General features: G+C 42.9%; 1 protein-coding gene across 12 annotated transcripts in view; it reads left to right on the forward strand.

The window, feature by feature from the left end:
• Positions 1-21,908, forward strand: part of LOC140911861 (GPI ethanolamine phosphate transferase 2-like) — a 168,892-nt gene that overhangs the window by 59,383 nt on the left and 87,601 nt on the right. For all 12 annotated transcript variants that reach the window (XM_073345856.1, XM_073345867.1, XM_073345864.1 and 9 more), the window contains 2 exons: positions 5,444-5,725; positions 20,014-20,468. In XM_073345856.1, coding sequence (XP_073201957.1) covers positions 5,444-5,725; positions 20,014-20,468 — 737 coding nt within the window. The remainder of the gene's footprint in view (positions 1-5,443; positions 5,726-20,013; positions 20,469-21,908) is intronic.

A 21,908-nucleotide genomic window follows, 5' to 3' on the forward strand; every position in this document is an offset into this window, starting at 1 on the left:
GACTATTTGTTGACAGAGGAATGTTGAGGCTCAGGAAATACTAGATTTTTATGGCAGGTTCTGCAGTGACACATAATCCAATGTTTATACAGACCCTTGTGCCCCTGGCCTGCCCTGCCCCTTTCAGCTTGTGCTTGTCCGTATCCCTCCTCAGCACTTCATGCATCTGTATTAGTCAAGTGGCTTCCTCTTCCATTGCCAGTGTGGCAGTACTGGGGAGTATTGAGAGCACAGCATAGAGTCTCTGTGCTTTTAGTTCTTGTGATTGGTGCTACAACAGTCCCTGACTGTTGAGAGGACCAATTGCAGAGATAGTCGTGCTCAGCCCCTGCAGTCCTGAGATGAAGTTTCTGCACTGTTCATCTGTGGGGTAGCACATGCTTTGTGTGGTAAGTATGTAGGATCTGTGAGGGGTTGGAGCATGCTCAGTACAGATGAAATCTTCAGAGAACATCTTTGTGGGGGAGGGATAGCTCGGTGGTTTGAGCATTGGCTTGCTAAACCTAGGATTGAGTTCAATCCTTGAAGGGGTCATTTAGGGATCTGGGGCAAAAATTGGGGATTGGTCCTGCTTTGAATAGGGGGTTGGACTAGATGACCTCCTGAAGTCCCTTCCAACCCTGAGATTCTATGAGATTCTAACATAGCTGTCGTACTCTACTAAATGAGCATGTGTGAACTGAAGTTTTGGGGCTCAGAACATGTCCAAATATGGATGAATTTTCACAAAGATGGTAAAAAACACATCCTTGTCACTGTGGGACCCTTGCCAAATTTCAGGTCTCTGATCCAAAATATCGGAGGCACTAGAGCTTCTCAACAAAATGGTTACGAATTTTTTAACATGGGCAAAATATCAATATGAGAAACAGCTGTGATTTTGCTGAGACTTTAAAAAAAGAAAATTCATCCCGAGCCAAACAGCAAACATGGAAAATTTAAGCCTAAACCATTAGTTTGGTGGGGTTATAAGAAACTGAAAATAGGGCATTAGAATGGAAAGGGCTGGGTAAAACAAGGTCTTAGAATGAAAAACATCAGGCAAGTAGTTGATTGTGTGATTAACTACATAGGCACTGCTACCTGAGCCACTTTATAATAACCTGTCCTCTGTAAATCTCTTCCTCTCTAACTATAGAGGAGAAAATGGAGGCTCACTGTGGCTTTACGGGTTTGGGTCAATTTCTGCAGGTATCTTAGTTCTTTTGCCCTTAATGTCCGTAATGGCAGTTTTAGGTCATAACTAGATGAGTGATATATTTTCAAAGCATTTTCAAGATTAGGATACCTTTGCTTGGCAAACAAACAGATAAGTGTTCTTGCATTAGAATAAACCCCAAATAGGAACAGCATCAAAGAAAATGAATTCCAGTCTACAAATATGAAGGCTTATAGAGTATAAAGATCCACATCTATTGATAGGCAAAAATAATTGTGACCAATAACATCATAGCACTTACTTCTAGTACCATAGGTATGTGTTGGCTGGGAAGTTGATCATAGTTTGTCTAGGTTAGTTAAGACCTAAACTTAATGCATTTTCTTTATTGTGGAATACATAAGCGATGACTTCCAACATTCTTGAAACCTTAACACTGACCCTGAGACACTAAAGACCATAAAAACTGACCAGTTCATACAGGCTGCTGGAGACAGCTATAGCTGCTATGGAAAAGGGAAAGGGAGCATCTCCCTCTGTGGGAAGCAGAGGAAGGGTAGCATTCCTGTCTAGGATAAACAATGACTACTGAGGACCCTGCTGATCAGCTGGTCTGTCCTCTTGTGTCCCACTCATTCCTCCTGCAGGGTCCTGCCTGCTTCTTTAGCTTTGGACTCAGCATTGAGATGGCTGTGTGGTTTGGGAAGAGAGGCTGTGGGGAGAGAACCTGACACAGAGAACTCAGGGTGACTTCATGCAAAGTATAGTGGGGAAAGAGAAGACTGGCAGCCTGCTGTAAGGAGATGTGGGTCTTCAGTTTCTCATTGGAGGGTAGAGGGTGCTGCTTTTATGTCTGTTTGCACATTTTACTACATTATGTGATAAAAGCTGACTATTGGCAATGATTCATGAAAATGCAGGTGGCACAATGGTATAGTGTGCGCTTACTTTTAACCTTGAGACTTATTTTAAATGTTGCCTTAAAATTCAATTGTTTGATCTCATCCTTGTCCAAATTCCATTTGTGCACATTGCAAACCACTGTGGAACTTGGCCTGATTTCCTGTTTCTGCTTAGAGGTGGCATGTTGGAATAGCGGAAGTTATACTGGTTAGCATTCAGGTTCATTGACCTCAGATGGAGTTTTGTCTACATCTATCTGGATAGGGCTGAACCCTTCAGAAAGACACACCCCCCCCAACATTGTTGGTCTTGCTCACAGATAGATCAAAAAGGTCTGTAATCTCTAATCAGACTTTCCAAGTGGATATCCGTCTGCATTAATTCTTGCTGCAAACCTCATAATATTCAAGCGTCTTCAGACATATGAAGTCATGCTACAAGGTCCCTTTTCACCTCTATGGCATTTTTCAAAAACGAGCCCATTATTTAAATATGTAAAGCTGCTACTTGGTCTTCTGTACATACGTTCGCTAACCACTATGCAATAACTCATGACTCTGCTGCTGATACTATGTTCAGCTCAGGTGTACTTTCTTCTATAGTGGACTTGACTCTAAAGTCCACTCCTCCTTAAAGGAAAACTGCTCAGTAGTCACCTAGAATGGGGCACTGATAAAAAATCTCTTCAAAAAAGAAGAAATGGTTACTCACCCTGTGCAGTAACTATAGTTCTTCGAGAACTGTGTCCCTATGGGTGCTCCACTGCCCACCCATCTTCCCCTCTGCTTTGGAGTTCTCTGTTCTACAGCTCCACAGTAGAGAAGGAACTGAGGGTGGGTTCACCTGCACAGCACTATATAATAATGATTTGGGGCACGAGGTGACTAGTACATGTGCATGGGCTGAACGGACACTGCTATGAGAAATCTCCATTCAAAGGCACAGGGGTAGGGTGACCAGGTGTCCGGTTTTGGACTGGAACACTTGGTCAAAAAGGGATCCAGGCAGCTCCGGTCAGCACTTCTGACAGGGCCATTGACTGTCTGTTTGGAGAGCCACTGCCCTATGGGACTGGTAGGCTCCCTGCTAGCTGCGGCATTGTGTGGCTCCCGGGTTTGGAAGCAGCTGGCATGTCTGGCCCTAGCTTTAGGGGCAGCCAGGGGGGTCCGTGTGCTCCCCCCCCCCCGCAGGCGCATCTCATTGGCTGGGTCAGGGCAGGGGAGGAACTAGCGCGAGCATGACTCGAGAGCGTTCCGCAAGTGGTGGCTGAGGGGTCGTGTGGTGGGCGCCTCTCCTGCTGCTGCCCGGCCCTCTTCTCCTCACACTCCTTGTGTGGCTGGGTTTGAGCTGCGGTGCATGCCCTGCCTCTGACCGCGGTTTGTCTGTCGTATCCCCGTCTCCGAGTGCTGGGAATGAGGCTGCACCCCCATTCACCCATCATTGCATCCCTCCCTGTCCCAACCCTCTTGCAGCCTCATCACTGCATTCTTCCTTGCCCCAACCCCTCTGCATCCCCAGTCACTGCATCCCTTCCCCATCCCGTCCTGTCCTGTCTGCCACACCTACCCATCCCAGCTCTGTACCCCTTACAGCACTCTCCCACCCATCCTCTCCACCTCCCAGAGCTGCCACCCCCACAGCCCTGCACTCCGGTCACCTCTACACCCTTGTGCCCCCGACATCCTCATGCACCTGTAGCGTTCTGCATCCCCATCCACCCCACATCCCCTCCTCTCTCCGTCACCCTGACCCTGCTCTCATCCTTGGCCTCTTTCCCTCCACAGTGTCTCTCCTCCACACACGCACACCCATCTTTTCCCCTCCAGCCCACCCTCCTCCTTCCCGGCTGGGTGATTTAGGCAGCCCCTGGAAAAGTGTATGAAGAAGTGTCTCTGTGTAGGCAAGTGTATGCATGCATGTGTTGTATGTGTGTAAGAGAATGTGGGTCTTTATGTAGAGAGGTATGTGTATTACCGCATGTTTGTATACGTGTGTGAATACAATTTGCAGCCTAACTTCTTTGACTTTTATTCCTTTTGCTGGCTTGCGCGCAAAAAAATTGATGACATAAAATATGTGTATTCATTTCATAACAAGTTTTTAAAAGAGAGGGGAACTCTACAAGAAATGTATTATTTCTTAAAAAGTGAAGTTGTCGACTAGTAATTGCAGAAGAGCCAATGTATCCTACATTTATCCCCACCTTTGCTGAGCTACATTATAAACTCTTTGTTGCAGACTCTCTCTTTTTATGTGTATATTCAGCACCTACCACCCTGGAGCCCTGATCTTAGTTGGGGTGTCTAGGCATTAAACAATAATTGTAATATTAAATAATGTGGAATTATATGTGTTAGTGCATGCTAGATGTGTACGCATGAATACACGTGTATCTGCATGTAGGGGTGGGAGTCCGTTTCCACCAATTTATTTATATAGTTATCTGGAGAGGTGTGCATTTCTGTGGTGGTGCTCCATGGCTTTGTATTTGGGCTTCAGGGGTGGGCCTTTAATGGACCCATTGCAGCTGTGTTAATGTGTGGTTCTAATTCCACACACACACTAACAATAACTTTAGTGAAGAAAAAACGTGGAGCTGGTTACGAAAAATGGGAAGAGGGCAGAGAGAGAATAATGAAAACCTTTGTGAAATTTCATTTTTTAAAAAAATTACCCTTTTTGATTATTGTGCTATCAGCTCTAACGTCCTGTAACAAATAAAACATGAACTTAGCATAATACAGCTGTCAAAACAATAATATGCCTGTTGGGGCCTTGCAGTGAATATGAGCACGAGAGAGGGCGGGGAAGAGCAAGCGACAGAGGGAGAGGGGATGGAGTGGGCGGGGAAGTGAGGCCTCAGGAAGGTGGGGGAAGGGCAAGGCCTTGGAAGGGGTGGGGCGGGGGAAGGGTGTTCGGTTTTCTGGAATTAGAAAGTTGGCAACCCTACAGAGGGGGCGCAAGTGCACCTGGAGTGGTGCTCCCATAGGGGGACACATCTCAAAAAACTGCAGTTACTACATAGCGTGAGTAATCATTTCTTCATACTTCAAACCATATTCTGCAAGCCCTCCTTGTGCAGGGATGCCATTGAAATCAGTGGGAGTTTTGTATACGGAGGGCTTGCAAGATTTCTGTGCAACAGTTGGTATATCTGGTTTAAAAACACTAAAATATGTAAGTGTATTCTTCAGTTACAGTTGGCATAAAACTGCCCAGTCTGGCATGTACCTTCCATCACGCACAACCTTGTTGCAAAATATATTTACTAGCAATTTAGTATGGAAAACAACTGTTTTCCTTTGAATGTTTGTTGAATACTCTAATTGTAGTTTTGAATCTGTCTAGTGACCCTCCCAATATTTTTGCTTTCTTTTCTAGGTTCTACTTCTGCTTTTGCTCAGCATGTCAAAAGCACTGAGCAGCAGGGCTGAATTTGAAGTGCCACTCTCACCTCCGCTGTTTTCTCTGCTGTTTTACTTGATGTGCCTGATGCTCTGTGCAGTTCATGTAATTGTATGCACATCAGCAGAAAGCTTGTGCTATTTCTGCAGTATATCATGGTTAACGGCAGTTGGAGTGATGATGCTGATTTCTGCACTTATGTGTGTAATTTTATCCGCCTTTGGAAAGATGATTGAGAATCCCAAACTTCCAGCTAAGGTGAGACCACTCCTTAAGAAATATAGTTGAAGCCTTTTGCTGTTTATGACGTGTTCTTGAGCCAAGTCTTATCTGAAGTTCCTGTTGTATGCTAAAGGTATAGTATAATCTGAAGATAGTGAAATTGAAATGTGATATAGTCACTATGGCATCATACTGATTACTATAATGAAGATCATAAAAAGTGTTCGTTTTCACATTACTTTAAGAAATGTTCTAATGAATGTAATTTTGCATTTGATTTAGTAGATCAGAAACACAGTACACTAGTTACAGTACACTAGTTACATGCCTCTTACGCTATGACACTTGCGTATACAACTAAAGCAGTTTGGGTGATGCCAAAATACCACACACTGAAAAGAACTGGTTGTATTTTCCAGATACTTGGAACATGACAACACTTTGAGTAAGAAAACAGGCATTGTTAGCTTTTTAGTTTCATAAAACAAATTCAGAGGTTTTAAAACCACATCAGCTATATAAAATGGGCTGCCCCTCCTCAGCAGGTGGTAATAATGGAAAAATCAATATTTAATACAGAAGCTGTATCCTTTCCTTTACTGTCTTGATTGTAAAAAGAATAATTCATTTTGTGGTCTGATAGCTGGTTAGCTTAACTTTTTGGTGCCAAACAGCAAATACTTGTTAAAATAATGAACTAATCAACGAAAGGCAGGATCTGCTGAGCAAGAGACCGAATTGCACAGTCTACTCTGGAAAAGGAATGTTGATCTCAAAATGGCCTATACACACTTCAGTCATCTCTGAATTTTCTTACTTAGGCTTTGACTTTTAGCTTTTATTTTATTTACTATGAAATAAGGAGATGTATCTCTTAGATTAATGTTGCTTTAACTAAAAGCAGTCTGACCTTGATGCTGCTAACATTTCATAGTGCCTTAATAGTCTCTGCTGAAATGGAAATATTTACTCATGGTGAGCAGTGCTGGGTACTCTTTTTTTTTTTTCTTTCTACAGTTTTCCACATTTTTTTCATAGTGCCAATTTTATAAATAGCAACAAGCGAAAAAATAATGGTTAGGACTTGGAGAAAATTGCTTACCTGTAACTTGAGTTCATATAGATTATCAGTGAAGATCCCCACACTCCATCCTCAATAGAACTTGAACAGGTGGAAGGGGCTGAGGATATGCAGAGAGCCATGTTTCTTTACATAGCATTGAATTAAGCGTTCCATTACTCAAGGCAAGAATGCCTCTCCCCTCCCTGTGGTCGGTTTGCTGGAAGGTTCTTGGAAGGATTAGATTTGTATTGGTAAATGTTGGTATACGCGCACAGACACACAGTTTCCACTGACGATGATCAAAATTTACAATAGGCAAAGTAAGAAAAGTGCTGCTTGAGAACTTTAAATTAGAGTCCCACCTTAATGTATATAAAATGTGTTGTAATGCTGGCATTAGTGGAGCTGGAGGAGTGCAACATTTAGGTATGTTTAACTTTTCGAATCTCAACATCTGCTGTCATTAAATCATTGTCCCCCCCTCCCCAATTTTCCACAACTGTGAAAATTTAAACAGATAATTAAAAAAAAAAAAGCTTAAAAATAAACATCTATATTATCCATTGAATTTATTAAAGAAATCAAATTCTGCCAAGCCTAGGCATATACTCAAAAGTGTGCATTTGTACTGATCTACTCAAAGTCAGGTTAAAGGGAACTTTTTTTCCTTGAGCCAATGAGTCACTTCACTTACAAGCATAAAACAAATTCATCTAGCTTGAGGGCTGCAGAAGTTCTTCTTTTGCTGTTTCGAGTTTTATGTGTGACTGAAGATGTTTTCTTGAAAATATCCTAAAATTCATTGGAAAGAAATTAGGCAATAAGGTTAAGATGTTGAACCTTAACTCAATTTTCTGGTCTTCATGGGTTTATGTGAGAGTTCTTACTCTTTGCACAAAAGCATTGTGACAAATCTGTCAACACTTCATCAGGAAACACTGGTCATGCTAGTCTGCTCTTAATCTCCCCTCTCCTCTTTTCTTGATTGCTATGGACAACACCACCAGTCTTACCTGTCACTCAGGCCATAACCTGGGTGACATGTTCAAATGTGGCATCTCTGTAGGTCCTCATACCCAGGGCACATCTCAGTCTTGCAGATTCTTTCAGCGTAATATAAGATACAGCTAACATTCTTGTCCAAGCTCGGTCATCTTGTGTCTTGATTGCTGCAACATCCCTTTCTCTGGCCTTGACAAATCTTGCACTGCTTATATCCATTCAGAATGCTGCTTCAAATATCATTTTACTAGCCTGTTGCTTTATCCATGGCATCCCTCCACTTGCTTGCTCTTTTCTATAGCATCAAACATAAGCTGTTTGTCTTCACTTTCAGGGTCCATCAGTCAGTCCACACCTTACCTATCATTTCTCATTCACTATTGAGATGTTAACTCCCATCTCTGAATGGTCCATGATGCCAGCCTCCCTTGGTGGTTTTCAGAGGATGCAAATAACTTTGAAGGTGTATGTCTACACCAGTGGTGGCTTATGTATAGAGGGCATTAGGGCACCGCCCCTCCTGTAAAAGTCCACACAAATACCTGTGTCACTAAATATGAATTGAGAACACAGCAACTATATTCTGTTAGCAATTTGTATTTAATAACAGCCTCCAGAAGTCTTTCTCCATCGCCCCATGGCAAGTGCGCAGACTATACAGTGAAAGTCTGATAGGAGGCAAGCTGCTAGGGTTTTGAATGGGGGCAATTAGAGTGTAACGCTTTACTGTGCTGTATTGTCACTGTAGCCTGTGGTTTGGGCAGTGAATCCAACGCCTTGGACCCCACCCAAAATCCTTGTGGCTTGCTTCCGATCAGTCCTTCACTGCGCAGTCTGTGGGGGAGAAGGAGCTGGAGGAGACGTTGACCAGGAGCTAAGGAAGCAGGAAGAAAGGCCAAATGGGCAGAATAGCCACCCTTCTGAGCTGGTAAATCTGTTGCTCCTGGCCTAGGGCAGAGGGAGCCCTAGGGACTTGCGGCTAACGGTGAACTTTCGGGAGGCAGGCAGGGCAGTGAGTACGCACCAGGGGCTGGGGTGAAGGGAGGAATTAGGGTAAAGGGAGGAGGGAGACTTCAGGGACCAGGGCCAAGTGGGGTGAGAATTAGGGGGCAGAGCTCCCAGAGAACTGGGGCTAAGGGGAGAGTTCTGGTATGGGGAGCCCCAGGCGTTTCTACTATCCCCCACTTGTGCCAAGGTTGACCAGCTGCCACTTGTCAACACTTGAGCTGGAAGTGAGCCTTCCAGCCTGGGTAGATAGGCTCTCACGCTAGCCGCGCAAGCAATGTGGCTTGGGCAGCAGTTTGGGCTCTCAAACCTCCCCCACTTCTCCCCTCCAACTGGGTCTGAGCTTGGGTGGCTAGACAAAGTCTTTGCTGGAGCCACAACGTTCACACTGCTATTTTTAGAATGCTAGCTGGATCCCCGCTTGCATGAGTCTGTGTCTTTTGGGAGGCTTGCTCCCTGCTGCAGTGTAGTCATACCACAAAAAACTGAAAAATACACGTTAAAATTGAAGTTCAACAGTTTCCAGATGTTTGACTTTCAAGTCATGCTGGAAGACTTGCATGTTTTCCCATGCTTTGCCTAAGGGCCTGGGTTAAATGGGGGAGTGGATTTTGCAGGTTGAGGTGCAGTAGTGTCTGTTGGATAGGAAGGTTTTTGAGACTGTCAATCCAAGGGAAATTTTTGTATGTCATGTTTTGTAAAGAAATGTAGAGGTGCTGAGGGTTTGTCTACACTGCAGTTGAAAGTGTGATTGACGCATATGTACACATACCTGAGCTGGCTTTAATGTAGCTAGCATGCTAATTGGGGGTTTGAGCATTGGCCTGCTAAACCCAGGGTTGTGAGTTCAATCCTTGAGGGAGCCATTAGGGATCTGGGGCAAAAATTGGGGATTGGTAGCAGGGGATTGGACTAGATGACCTCCTGAGGTCCCTTCCAACCCTGATATTCTATGATGATAGCAGTGAAGCTGTGGCAGCACAAACTTCAGCACAGGCTGGCTGCCCATGTAATAAGGACCCAGGGGACAGGGTGGGCTTGGAGCAGCATGGGTGCTATTGATATTCACACTGGATTAAAGCTAGCTCAGGTATGTCTATACATGCTTCATTCCCAACTCCAGTTGCAGATGCTTAGCCAGATGCTTTTAACTGAAATATATAAAGATGGATTGCTAAAGGTATACATGAGTAGACATGAATTACAAATAGTACTATAAAATCATTCCCTTTCTTCCTTGCATTACAGTATCACAGAGGTTCTCAAACCGGGAGCAGGGTGCAGAGTATATTCTGGGGGGGTATGAGAAGCTTTTTTTTGTGGGGGGAAAGCTTACTGCCCCCATTTTATCCACAGTAATGAATAACTAGCAAAGTTGATTCCTCCACACACATCAGTAGGGGTCTACTTAAATCACAGTGAAATCACATATTTTTTTGTGGGTTGGTTAGGGCATAAAGAGCAAACTTCTTGGGTGAGTTCATAGAGTTATATATTCCATGCCACTCTTGCTTCTGTGCTGCCGCTGCTGGCAGCTGTGCTCCCCACTGCTGGCAGCTGTGCTGCCTTCAGAGCTGGGCACCTGGCCAGCAGCCACCTTTCTCCACTCCGCCTTCAGAGCTGGGTAGTTAGAGAGCGGCGGCTGCTGGCTGGGTGCCTGTATCTGAGGGAAGCGCCACCGCCAGCAGAAGTAATGGGGTGTCAGTACCTTACTGTTTTTAATATTTAGTGAAACTTGCATGGCTTTTTAAAATTGGTATATGTACTTGTGTGGCAGGAGTGGGGGGCATAAATACTACAGACACACAAGTGGGGGGGCGCGATCAAGTAAGTTTGAGAACCACTGCAATGTCAGATCTCTGGCTTCTGCAGGAACTGAGATGACATCTCAAATACTTAGAGGGCAAGAAAGACTGTTCTTTTCCAGTTTAAGAGTTTGGTGTTGCCAGTGTAGAACCTAGAAGATGCATCTTGTTAGGTTGAATAAATCCCTCGTCCAAATTTGTTTTACAACAAAAATGTATTCGACCATCTGTTAATGGCTTCAGATCTTTTATTTATCTATATCTATATAATTTTAAATAAAGCATTTAGTTCATATCTCTGAAGGAAGTCTCTGAAGTACTCCAACCCCTCAGACAGAGACAAACACCTACAAGATCTCTGTCAAGCTTTCTTACAACTACAATACCCACCTGCAGAAGTAAAGAAACAGATTGATAGAGCCAGAAGAGTTCCCAGAAGTTACCTACTACAGGACAGGCCTAACAAAGAAAATAACAGAACGCCACTAGCCGTCACCTTCAGCCCCCAACTAAAACCCCTCCAACGCATTATTAAGGATCTACAACCTATCCTAAAGGATGACCCAACACTCTCACAAATCTTGGGAGACAGGCCAGTCCTTGCCTACAGACAGCCCCGCAACCTGAAGCAAATACTCACCAACAACCACATACCACACAACAGAACCACTAACCCAGGAACTTATCCTTGCAACAAAGCCCGTTGCCAACTGTGCCCACATATCTATTCAGGGGACACCATCACAGGGCCTAATAACATCAGCCACACTATCAGGCTCGTTCACCTGCACATCCACCAATGTGATATATGCCATCATGTGCCAGCAATGCCCCTCTGCCATGTACATTGGTCAAACTGGATAGTCTCTACGTAAAAGAATAAATGGACACAAATCAGATGTCAAGAATTATAATATTCATAAACCAGTCGGAGAACACTTCAATCTCTCTGGTCACGCGATCACAGACATGAAGGTCGCTATCTTACAACAAAAAAACTTCAAATCCAGACTCCAGCGAGAAACTGCTGAATTGGAATTCATTTGCAAATTGGATACTATTAATTTAGGCTTAAATAGAGACTTGGAGTGGCTAAGTCATTATGCAAGGTAGCCTGTTTCCTCTTGTTTTTTCCTACCCCCCCCCCCCCCCCAGATGTTCTGGTTTAACTTGGATTTTAACTTGAAGAGTGGTCAGTTTGGATGAGCTATTACCAGCAGGAGAGTGAGTTTGTGTGTGTATGGGGGTGGGGGGGATGTGAGAACCTGGATTTGTGCAGGAAATAGCCCAGCCTGATTGTCATGCACATTGTGTAAAGAGTTGTCACTTTGGATGGGCTATCACCAGCAGGAGAGTGAATTTGTGTGGGGGGGTGGAGGGTGAGAAAACCTGGATTTGTGCTGGAAATCACTTTAGATAAGCTATTACCAGCAGGACAGTGGGGTGGGAATAGGTATTGTTTCATATTCTCTGTGTATATATAAAGCCTGCTGCAGTTTCCACGATATGCATCTGAGGAAGTGAGCTGTAGCTCACGAAAGCTTATGCTCTAATAAATTGGTTAGTCTCTAAGGTGCCACAAGTCCTCCTTTTCTTTTTGCGAATACAGACTAACACGGCTGTTACTCTGAAACCTGAAGTACATGTCCTTCAATGTGGCTTTTTTCCTGTGCTTGAATGTAGGAGCTGATTATCAAGTTCATGAATTTTCTGGAGACCATAATGCTTTAGGCAGTGTTAACATCTGCTTCCTGGATGCTATAAATAACTTTTGATTACTACATCTTTTCACAATCACTTACTCCCTCAGTGACATGTAAGGCTTTAAATAATGCTGCAGTCCTTTATAAATCCTAGCAAATCTTCAAAATGTTAACTTATTTGTCTAGTGCCTCAATTCAAAGTTACTGGATTGTCTTGAAGTGTAATATGTAGTGTTACTGTTTGTAGTCATGTTTTGCTATTTCTCTTAAAAATTGGGGCCAGCCTAAGTAAGAGACATTTTGAAAGTGCTCAGAATGCAACAGCTCTGGAGTATTACTACCATTAATAAAATGCAATTCAAATAAATTGTATTTCATTGAATTTTTGTCTTCTGCTTAATTTTTATTGGTTCCCCCAATATGGTATTTTTTTTATCTCCTGTTTAACTACCAAAGCACCAAACTGCAGTTCACATTAAGACCTTTTCTTTCATTCGTTAGTACGAATGAGATGGTGCAGTGATTGGGTAGCTTTGAAATGTGATCCCAGCATTCTGGAAAAACCTGATTAGGAACCTTGTAATCAATGCTGTTCCGTCACATGGAAGGTAGCACAGTTGGAAATCAAGATTAGCTCACTTTGTGTCCAAATGAGCAGAAGCCAAGAAAATGACTTCAGGAATGTTAGACTCTTTACCAGCATCCCCCAAATCTTATAATTTCTAGTCTGAAAAGTGAGTGTGTAAAAATTACTTATGTATTTACAAAAAGAAAAGGAGGACTTGTGGCACCTTAGAGACTAACCAATTTATTAGAGCATAAGCTTTCCTTTTCTTTTTGCGAATACAGACTAACACGGCTGTTACTCTGAAACTTATGTATTTAGTCGCTGATATTTACTTTAGTGTAAAAATAACTCTTTATTGTACGATCAGCCCTCCAGAAGCTGCACAGCTTTGTGAGTGAACTGTATTTTTCTGCCCCACATGTTAACAGAAACGTTAATTTCAATTGCAAGGGCCTGTGCATTCCCATTGTCTAATTATGTCCTAGTTACACTGATTAACCCAATGGTGGCAAGAGAATTGCATCAAGAACTTATTTGGGCTGCAAAATTTTTACTACTCGTGGTGACGCACAAACTAGAAAGAACCCAACTTGACTTGCAGATACTAGGTTGGTTTTGCAAGCCTGCTGCTTAGAAAATCCATATTTATAAATTAAGGATTCCATATACAGTTTGCTTGATATAATGAGGGTGTCAGTCCTTTAAGGTGTTGAGTACCAGCAATGACTAGAAAATTAATGGGGGTTGAAGAGGCTCCAGAGCTTGAAGGATTGAGCCCTAACCGTGGTACCCCACAATGCTTTTACAAAATCCATTTCAGGGTAGTTCTCAATAAGTCAGCTACTGACACAGAAATCTAAATTTAGTGTTTCATGAGCTAAGTCGTAGCTAACCTTTAATGATGACATTCAGTAATGAGGCACAGATTTATTTTGTACGTGCTTTCTGTGTGAGGGAATGTGGGGTTGATCACTGAATGTGTCCCTCTCTCAGGAACCATAGAGTTGTGTGTGTATGGGGGGACTGTTGGCGGGAGCAGGAGGAGAAAACATGGTTATTATGGAGGTGAGGAGGATATGCCCTTAGGGGAACAGGTCCATTTGTCAGTGATGCATAAAGAACCCTGTTTGCTGATTCTGGTGAGGTAGGTGAACTTCTGTTGTATTCGGTTAGTTCCATTAGCTCTTCGTTTAACCATTCCTGCCATTTAAATAACAAAACATATACCAAAGCTTTGTCAATTCACCATATTTATTTATATATTATGTCCCTATCCTCTACTCCATTTTGACTTCTAGGTTGTAAGCCTTCGAGAACAGGGATTGTCTTACATAAATCTGTACAGTGCCCAGCAAAATGGGGCTCCAGTCCTGATTGACGTCTTGAAGCCCTACCATAATGTTTATTAATAGTCAGAAAAGCCACAACAATGCAACCAGGATTAATATCAGTCCTGATAAATCTATTTTTCTTACTGTTTTCTAGACTTTGAGAGTGCATGAGACTTGCTGTTGTGCAGAGGGATTGTTTGGTTACTAGTGTAATTCTGCTGAAGTAATTGTCTCTGCAACAGGAATATTAAGCTGTCACACTAAGCTGCTGCACTGAAACTGTATTGACATGGGCATAGAAATGGAGCAAGTTTGGAGAAACACCAGAAACTTTCCCATTAGTTTGATTGCTCCCATAAAGTTGTTTCATGATTTCCCCAGTGACTTACATTTCAGTTGTTTCCAATTTATGAAGCTTACTGCTGTGTCAAGGGCCCATGGGTTGGTGCTGATAACCACAAGGTACGAGATATATATTTCTGTAAGAGGAAGTGTTAAATCTTTAAAAGAAGACACATAAATTGTCTGATAGGAGGGTGAAGGGATCTGAGATTCCTGTAGCTTCTGGAGGCACAGGTTGGCTACACTAGTCCTGTCATAAATATAAAGGGAAGGGTAAACCCCTTTAAAATCCCTCCTGGCCAGAGGAAAAATCCTCTCACCTGTAAAGGGTTAAGAAGCTAAAGGTGACCTCGCTGGCACCTGACCAAAATGACCAATGAGGAGACAAGATATTTTCAAAAGCTGGGAGGAGGGAAAAAAACAAAGGCTCTGTGTCTGTCGGTACGCTGCTTTTGCCGGGGATAGAACAGGAATGGAGTCTTAGACCTTTTAGTAAGTAATCTAGCTAGGTATGTGTTAGACTATGATTTCTTTAAATAGCTGAGAAAAGAACTGTGCTGAATAGAATGACTATTTCTGTCTGTGTGTCTTTTTTGTAACTTAAGGTTTTGCCTAAAGGGATTCTCAAAGTTTTGAATCTAATTATCCTGTAAGGTATCTACCATCCTGATTTTACAGAGGTGATTCCTTTACTTCTATTTACTTCTATTTCTAGAAAACTGAATGCTTTTTCATTGTTCTCAGATCCAAGAGTTTGGGTCTGTGGTCACCTATGCAAATTGGTGAGGATTTTTACCAAACCTTTCCCAGGAAGTGGGATGCAAGGGTTGGGAGGATTTTGGGGGGAAAGAAGTGTCCAAACTATGTTTCCCAGTAAACCCAGTTAGAGTTTGGTGGTGGCAGTGGATATTCCAAGGACAAAGGATAGAATTAATTTGTACCTTGGGGAAGTTTTAACCTAAGCTGGTAAAAGTAAGCTTGGGAGGTTTTCAGGCAGGTCCCCACATCTGTACCCTAGCGTTCAGAGTGGGGGAGGAACCTTGACAAGTCCCCTTAAATACAGAACTTGGAGTACAGAGGTGAATGCATTGGAGTTGCTGTGACTTAAATCTCCTGTGGTCTAATGGCATGCTTATGCACATTTCGGTCTCAATACATTTTCACTCTTTTTGGGTGTCTCTGCTGAGACTGTTAAACAAGAGGTTAGTGCTAATGCTGGTGGTTTCTGTGATGTAACCTTGTCTGTTAACTGGAATGAGTAAGTATTAGTACATAATCCACCAAACAGGCTTCAGATGATAAGAAGTTTAGATCACTGACTTGGGATGTATTTCATCTGGAAACTCTCATTCAGCTGAAATTTCAATTCTGTATAATCACATTCTGTAATTTTAATTTGTAAATGCAGAGGTTTTGGTGTAATGTGCTCCTTTACCTCCAACCATACGCACATGGTCCATGCTGTTAGTATGAATTAATAATATCTAATACCTGCTTCAGGTACACCACCTGCCCTGTTTACTCAGCTCACGAACTCCAGGTGGTGAATAACAGACTACATTTAGACTTTGCACAGCTTGGTTCCCACAAATCAAAACTCCAGATTAGTCTTAATTAGATGCTGAGGCTAAACTTGTTTATTACCTGATTATATATAGGTTTAATTTTTGGGTGAAAATGCATAACTTGTTAGCAAATCTTACAAGATAAGCCAACATTTTGGAGTTTGCATTGGAAAACATAGAGATAGTCAACATCCTGAGAGTTAAAAATCTGATATATATGGTCTACATATATGCAGGAGTGAAATCAGGAAGGCCAAATCACACCTGGAGTTGCAGCTAGCAAGAGATGTTAAGAGTAACAAGAAGGGTTTCTTCAGGTATGTTAGCAACAACAAGAAAGTCAAGGAAAGTGTGGGTCCCATACTGAATGAGGGAGGCAACCTAGTGACAGAGGATGTGGAAAAAGCTAATATACTCAATGCTTTTTTTGCCTTTGTCTTCACAAACAAGGTCAGCTCCCAGACTACTGCACTGGGCAGCGCAGCATGGGAAGGAGGTGACCAGCCCTCTGTGGAGAAAGAAGTGGTTCAGGACTATTAAGAAAAGCTGGACGAGCACAAGTCCATGGGGCCGGATGCACAGCATCCGAGAGTGCTAAAAGAGTTGGCGGATATGATTGCAGAGCCATTGGCCATTATCTTTGAAAACTGATGGCGATCGGGGGAGGTCCTGGACGACTGGAAAAAGGCTACTGTAGTGCCCATCTTTAAAAAAGGGAAGGAGGAGGATCCTGGGAACTACAGGCCAGTCAGCCTCACCTCAGTCCCCGGAAAAATCATGGAGAAGGTCCTCAAGGAATCAATTCTGAAGCACTTAGAGGAGAGGAAAGTGATCAGGAACAGTCAGCATGGATTCACCAAGGGCAAGTCATGCCTGACTAATCTAACTGCCTTCTATGACGAGATAACTGGCTCTGTGGATGAGGGGAAAGTGCTGGACGTGTTGTTCCTTGACTTTAGCAAAGCTTTTGAACGGTCTCCCACCATATTCTTGCCAGCAAGTTAAAGAAGTATGGGCTGGATGAATGGATTATGAGGTGGATAGAAAGTTAGCTAGATTGTCGGGCTCAATGGGTAGTGATCAATGGCTCCATGTCTAGTTGGCAGCCGGTATCAAGTGGAGTGCCCCAAGGGTCGGTCCTGGGGCCGGTTTTGTTCAATATCTTCATTAATGATCTGGAGGATGGCGTGGATTGCACCCTCAGCAAGTTTGCAGATGACACTAAACTGGGAGGAGAGGTAAATACGCTGGAAGGTAGGGATAGGATACACAGGGCCCTAGACAAATTAGAGGATTGGGCCCAAAGAAATCTGATGAGGTTCAACAAGGACAAGTGCAGAGTCCTGCACTTAGGATGGAACAATCCCATGCACCGCTACAGACTAGGGACCGAATGGCTCGGCAGCAGTTCTGCAGAAAAGGACCTAGGGGTTACAGTGGACGAGAAGCGGGATATGAGTCAACAGTGTGCCCTTGTTGCCAAGAAGGCCAATGGCATTTTGGGATGTATAGGTAGGGGCATTGCCAGCAGATCGAGGGATGTGGTCGTTCCCCTCTATTCGACATTGGTGAGGCCTCATCTGGAGTACTGTGTCCAGTTTTGGGCCCCACACTACAAGAAGGATGTGGATAAATTGGAGAGAGTCCAGCGGAGGGCAACAAAAATGATTAGCGGACTGGAACACATGACTTCTGAGGAGAGGCTGAGGGAACTGGGATTGTTTAGTCTGCGGAAGAGAAGAATGAGGGGGGATTTGATAGCTGCTTTCAACTACCTGAAAGGGGGTTCCAAAGAGGATGGATCTAGACTGTTCTCAGTGGTAGCAGATGACAGAACAAGGAGTAATGGTCTCAAGTTGCAGTGGGGGAGGTTTAGGTTGGATATTAGGAAAAACTTTTTCACTAGGAGGGTGGTGAAACACTGGAATGCGTTACCTAGGGAGGTGGTGGAATCTCCTTCCTTAGATATTTTTAAGGTCAGGCTTGACAAAGCTGTGGCTGGGATGATTTAGTTGGGGATTGGTCCTGCTTGGAGTAGGGAGTCGGACTAGATGACCTCCTGACGTCCCTTCCAACCCTGATATTCTATCATTCTACATCTGAAGTCAGTACTTAATGGCACATAAACAATACCTATGTCCAACAGTTACCACACAGCAGTGTCTGAGATAATGAAGATACTTTGTAAGTACAGGAAAAATTGTGATCTCTCACATACAGTACTAATGTTTAATAGTTGGCAAATGTTTTTCTGATCGAGATTAAACCCTGCAGTGGTTACTAGGACAAGCTATTTAAGGTGAAATCACTGACTATGCAAAACCAAACGTGCTGAACACAAACTAGTTTTATTGTAAGCATCTCAGGGTTGAACTGTGTGTCCTCCATGTAATCAGAACTGTCAAATTAACTGTTGGAGGTGCTTGTTTCTGGGAGAACACTTTTTAAATTTAATAACAGCTGCTTAGTATAGAAAAACTAGATTGCTTAGCTAGGCTGACATATAACTCTCTTCACAGGACAGTTTTCCACACACCATGGCCAGTGCTTTTAGCAAGGTACTCTATGCAACAAAATATTATGTTCTGGGCCACTGCAGCTAGTCACTATCTTTAGATACAATGGCTTGACCATTATATTAATTTTAAACCATATCAAATAGCACAGTAAGCTGTAGTATGTGTTTTCCATACATACCACATTTCTCCTACCCTCACAGCTGTGGCCTGTTGCTTAGGAAATTAAATCTGTTCTGAAGTGAACTACGTCAGTGGTCTTCAGATTTCATGATTTTATGTTTAATATAATATCACTTTACTTTCCTTAATTGTCTGTTGTAAGGGGGAGAGGTCTAAAAAAAGAACTAAAGCTTAGAAATCATGGTGCACTATACACAGTTTTGGAGAAAGTACATTTGACTAGTGTGTATAAGGTTCCTGGATATTCAGTGCTTTTTTAAAGTCTGCTCACAAGGTCAAGTGGAGGAGCACATAGCTAAGAAAGTGAATCTACAGAATATGCATTCAGAGAAATTTGTTTTTAAATATAAATCATTTACCATGTTTGGGATTTGGCTTTAAAATAGTCTCTTTACTGTTCTTCAAAGTATCAATAGTTCTTATTCATGATATGCTCTTTCTTTAGTGTATTTCCCAACAGAGAAAATTACTTACAATTAAAAGAAAGGATTGTTCAGGCAGCACTTCTCCCAAAGTGCTCATTGGCATGCTTCGTGAGTATATAGCCATCTCTTCCCAGCCGTGGACATTGAGGATGGTTCTATGTAGCTGCAGTGAGCAGAAAATTGAAATAATGAAAAAATCAGGCCAAGAGTATTGTTGTAGCCATATATAACATGTGAAATACATATTTAAACACCCACTATTTAACACTCTCTTTATCATGATATAAATACACTGTTCAGTTTGCAAGGTAGCAATAGGTAGCAAGATGTCTGCAATAGCTGCTGGTAATTTGAGATGATTTTTTCACTTTATCAAGCCAAGAATGACTAGAGATCTAGAGCGGTGCTTGTTAGTGGTATCTCTACTCATTTTTTTGATTACTGCAAGAGTTCTATTTTTAGATCTATTGATGTGCAACAAGAAAGAGCTGCTCCACGCCTTCTGTCACATGATTGTAGAGAACCTGAAGCTGAAGTGCGTATTGGTGATTATTCAGAGAGACGTTCGTTACCTTGGGGAGATATAAAATGATAGTATAGTTAAATGTGTTATGGTGCTAAATCAGTGGATTACACTAACATTACCCTTATTTAAGAGTAAAAGTGCAGGAAATGCCATTGAGAAAAATTACATAATTTGTCTTTTTGCTTAGGATTTGTTGTCACTGAACAAGTAACTGTAAGCACATTTTAAAAACACACTGAAGTAATATGTTTTTCAGATTATTTCACCAATGACACATTTTCTGTTCACAGAACCCAGCTGTCTCCAGTTCCAGCTGGTCAGAACTAGATGTACTCATTTTGGCAGGAACTGTTGGCTATGCTGTGAGCCTGGGAGCAAGCAGCTTTATAGAAGAGGAGCACCAAACCTGGTATTTTCTTATCAATACTCTTTGCCTGGCACTGTGCCAAGAAATTTGTAGACACTACTTTCTTGTGAAAGAATGTGATCTTCAGCTTAGTACTGCTGTGAAACAAAATTTTGAAGATATTGAGGAAACCACCCAGTGCAGGAAGGTTGATATACCATCATGTGACTCAAAATTGGGAAAAGTCACCTCTTCAAGTGAATTTCTAAAAGGCTCAGAAAAGTGGATGGGTTTAGCAAGTCCATTAATCATCCTTATTTGCTGTCGGTTACTTCGTTCATTAAATCAGACGGGAGTTCAGTGGGCTCATCGACCCGACTTTGGACATTGGTTGACAAGGTGGGTATCTGAGTTGGATAATAGTTACTACTTACTTAAAATTTCATGTCTTACTTTGTGTTTAGCTAAGGAGATAATGATTTAATATTCTGTAAATAGAAAATACTGTAAATAGTTGAAGGAAGTGAGTATTAAGTGCTGCAGAGTTTTTTCACTATTCTTGTTGGAGTAGTTGTCCTGTGTAATGTATTTACCACCACTAAGCTATTGTCCTTGGCACTAATCAAGATTTATAATCTAATTCTTGCAAACTTGAAAGCATGTTTTTTTTTATAAGCGGTTTAATGTTTTTCAATAACTAAGGGTATGTCTGCAGTACAAAATTATTTTATTCGAATTTTTGGAAGCGATTTTATACATTCGGTGAAGCGCATGAATTCGGCGGAGTGCGTCCACAGTACTGAGGGTAGCATTGAATGTCGGAGCAGTGCACTGTGGGTAGCTATCCCCCAGTTCCTGCAGCCCCCGCTGCCCATTGGAATTCTGGGTTCAGCTCCGAGTGCATGATGGGGCAAACATCGCGGGTGTTTCTGGGTGTGTGTCGTCAGTCGCTCCTCCTTCCGTGAAAGCTATGGCAGACAATCATTTTGCGCCTTTTTGGCGTGCAGGCGCCATACTTTTTTCAGCAGATGGTGCAGTACGGTGCACCGCTTCTATCCTGGTACTATGAATCCACCTCTCATTTCCTCTCATCTTTCTATGTAATCTCTATAAGTATCTACTCTTTCTCTCTTCCTCATTGACCGCTTCCACTGCCAACTCTGCTTGGGCATCGTGAACCGAGCAGCACAGCTTCTGCTGTCAACTCTGCTCTCCCGCTCTTGCCGCACTACTGAGCTTCTCCATGTTGTCTGTCCTGGGCTGCTGCTTCCGTGAAAGCTACAGAAGACAACCATTTCCCGCCTTTTATCAGCTATCGTGAACCAAACAGCACCTCTTCCGCTGCTACTCTGCTCTCCTACATTTCACGCCCTTTTTCCAGGATTACCCGTGCAGGCACCATAGCATGGCAAGTATGGAGCCCGCTCAGATCCCCGCTGCAGTTTTGACTATTGTAAATACCTCATGCATTATCCAGCAGTATGTGCAGTACCTGAAAAACTGGGTGAGGAAGTGATGACAGCGCCATTACTATATTGATGAGGACATGGACAGAGTCATTCCTAGAAGCATGGCATGTGGTGATTGGGAGATCATGGTGGCGTTGAGCCAGGTTCATGCCGTGGAACGCCGATTCTGGGCCTGGGAAACAAGCACAGACTGGTGGGACTGCATAGTGGTATGGGATGATTCCCAGTGGCTGCGAAACTTTCATATGCGTAGGGCCACTTTCATGGAACTTTGTGACTTGCTGTCCCCTGCCCTGAAGTGCAAAGACACTAAGGTGAGAGCAGCCCTCACAGTTGAGAAATGAGTGGCCATAGCCCTGTGGAAGCTTGC

The sequence above is a fragment of the Lepidochelys kempii genome, chromosome 5 (genome assembly GCF_965140265.1).
Source record: "Lepidochelys kempii isolate rLepKem1 chromosome 5, rLepKem1.hap2, whole genome shotgun sequence".
NCBI classification, from domain to species: domain Eukaryota; kingdom Metazoa; phylum Chordata; order Testudines; family Cheloniidae; genus Lepidochelys; species Lepidochelys kempii.